Source organism: Peromyscus leucopus, chromosome 1, assembly GCF_004664715.2.
Source record: "Peromyscus leucopus breed LL Stock chromosome 1, UCI_PerLeu_2.1, whole genome shotgun sequence".
NCBI lineage: Eukaryota > Metazoa > Chordata > Mammalia > Rodentia > Cricetidae > Peromyscus > Peromyscus leucopus.
In genome coordinates this window covers 7123311-7125663 of record NC_051063.1, presented here as the reverse complement: position 1 = coordinate 7125663, position 2353 = coordinate 7123311, and the positions used below count along the sequence as shown (strand labels likewise).

The window sequence follows — 2353 nt, the reverse complement described above, 5'->3', positions numbered from 1 at the left end:
AACTTAATCCATTTGTGTTCATCTATGTTCTGTCACATGGCTCATTACCTCTGATAAATACTGTACATCCAACTTCTGGCTGGTGAATCTCCTGCCTTAGAGTATGTTTCAAAGTTTCTCTCTGCCCAGAAGGATGGCCTATCCTCTTCTGTCTAACTATGGGTCATTTAGCTCTTAATTAAACCAATCAGAAGGTGCCCTAAGCAAGTGAGTTAAAGAGAGACATCTTCACACAGTGTACAAAAAGATTATCCCAATACCCCCTTTTATTCCAATAAAAGGTTATTTCTCTAACATCAGTAAACTATATACAATAAGAAAAATTTCAAGTAAGAATTACATTCACAATTTCCAGTCTATTTGTATTTGTCAAATTTGGAGGATGTACTCTATTATTTATCTGTTCTTAGTGAGTCCAAATTTTTTTCCTAAATCATGTTTTATCATATCTTTCATTACCAGTGTGAAAATATCCTTTTCAATTTTTAAATTTTTTCTTAAACAACTTAACCTTTTATGTTTCTCAAACTTTATAAAATTTACATCTCTCTTGTGAGTTTTTTTTTTTTGAATTTTGTAACATAGAAAATGGTAGAACCATAGCAATCTAGTCTTCAACCTCATCAGAGACCCAAGAAGGATATTACCTGACTAAATAGGAAGTGCAAAGGAAACAACTTTCAAAACTATAGAAATGACAGAGACAGTTTTCTGACTGGACAGTCACTCAAGGTTCCTCTGCAACATTGGGGCATCTATCTTCAGCCTATACGCTTAGAATATCTGGCAGAATTTTCTGTGAAGCACGAATTTTAGAGGACTGGTCTACTATGTTTTGGCAAAGTTCAGGAGTCAACTCCCTTTCTGTCTTTCTTGTTCAATTTGGACAGCATAATGTCAGCAGTCAAGGCAAGGGCAATTTCCCAGTGGCTAATTTTAACACATTGAAAGCAAACTCCATAAGGTGCCCATTATTCATTTTTTAAAGTAGATTCATGCTTCTAGGAGCAGACATATCTCACTGTCATGAAAAGTTTTATATTACTAAAACTTCTTAAATGCCGTATTCTTTAGATCTCTGAAGTGTTTGATGACCACATCACTATCTAAAATATGTTTATCCTTGAAAACCTACCTAACTTGACTACAAGTTTGAATGTTATAGATGACTAACTACTAACCTACATTTCTTTCTTTCTTTTTTTTTTTTCGAGACAGGGTTTCTCTGTGTAGCTTTTCACCTTTCCTGGAACTCACTTGGTAGTTCAGGCTGGCCTCGAACTCACAGAGATCCACCTGGCTCTGCCTCCCGAGTGCTGGGATTAAAGGTGTTCGCCACCGCCGCCCGGCTTTCTTTTCTTTCTTTCTTTCTTTTCTTTCTTTCTTTTCTTTCTTTCTTTCTTTCTTTCTTTCTTTCTTTCTTTCTTTCTTTCTTTCTTTCTTTCTTTCTTCCTTCCTTCCTTCCTTTCTTTTTCTTTCTTTCTTTCTTTCTTTCTTTCTTTCTTTCTTTCTTTCTTTCTTTCTTTCTTTCTTTCTTTCTTTCTTTCTTTCTTTCTTTCTTTCTTTTTAACATTAACCCTAGGATATTTATTACAAAAAACCCTGATCCTTGAGATGGGCTTATCGTTAGGATTTCTGGTATCGAGCACAGGCACCAAGACCTCCGAAATTTTTGGATTCAAAGCAACGTGGATCAGCTACAAGCAGGGTCTGGTCATACTGGAGGAGGATATCTTTGATCTCCTTCTTAGAGGCCTCATCCACATACTTTTGGTAATAAGCCACCAGGGCTTTGGAGATGGACTGTCGTATAGCATAAATTTGGGCCACATGAACACTACCCTTCACACTGACCGGGATATCCACACCAGCAAGTTGTTCCTTGCCCAGCAGCAGAACGGGCTTCAATAACTTGTACTGCATGCAGCGTGTGCGGCTCGATCATCTCCAGGGATGTCCATTCACCTTGATGAGCCCTTTTCCCCATTTGCAGTGCGCCACGGCTACAGCTGTCTTCTTACGTTCAAAGACCTGCATGGACTGCAGCGGACCCTTGGACCGCATAGCTGCAAGTATGAACACGAGCTCCTCATCGCGTGGTTCCACCACCGGAAAAGGCTAACCTACATTTCTTAATAATCCTAAACAGTTTGTAATAATAGCTTTCAAGGACTAGAACTTTACATTACCATTTTAGATGAGATGTATAGGTACAATGCCTTAAACAAGAGTAGGAACATATACACAGTATAACAAAAACAACCTTAAATTTTGTATTAATATGCAAAAGTCTATACCAATGTGAAATATTTGAGAATAGTCGTTGCTTTTTAGTTTCAAAGTAGATTCATTA

General features: G+C 37.4%; 1 protein-coding gene across 1 annotated transcript; it reads right to left on the bottom strand.

Annotated features, from left to right (window-relative positions):
* Window positions 1–1626: 1626 nt before the first annotated feature.
* Window positions 1627–2064, bottom strand: LOC114684286 (40S ribosomal protein S16-like). The gene is made up of 2 exons (XM_028858793.1): window positions 1966–2064; window positions 1627–1911 (listed from the first exon to the last, which is right to left on the bottom strand). The coding sequence occupies exons 1-2, from the start codon at window positions 2062–2064 to the stop codon at window positions 1627–1629; spliced, it is 384 nt and encodes a 127-aa protein (XP_028714626.1).
* Window positions 2065–2353: the final 289 nt, after the last annotated feature.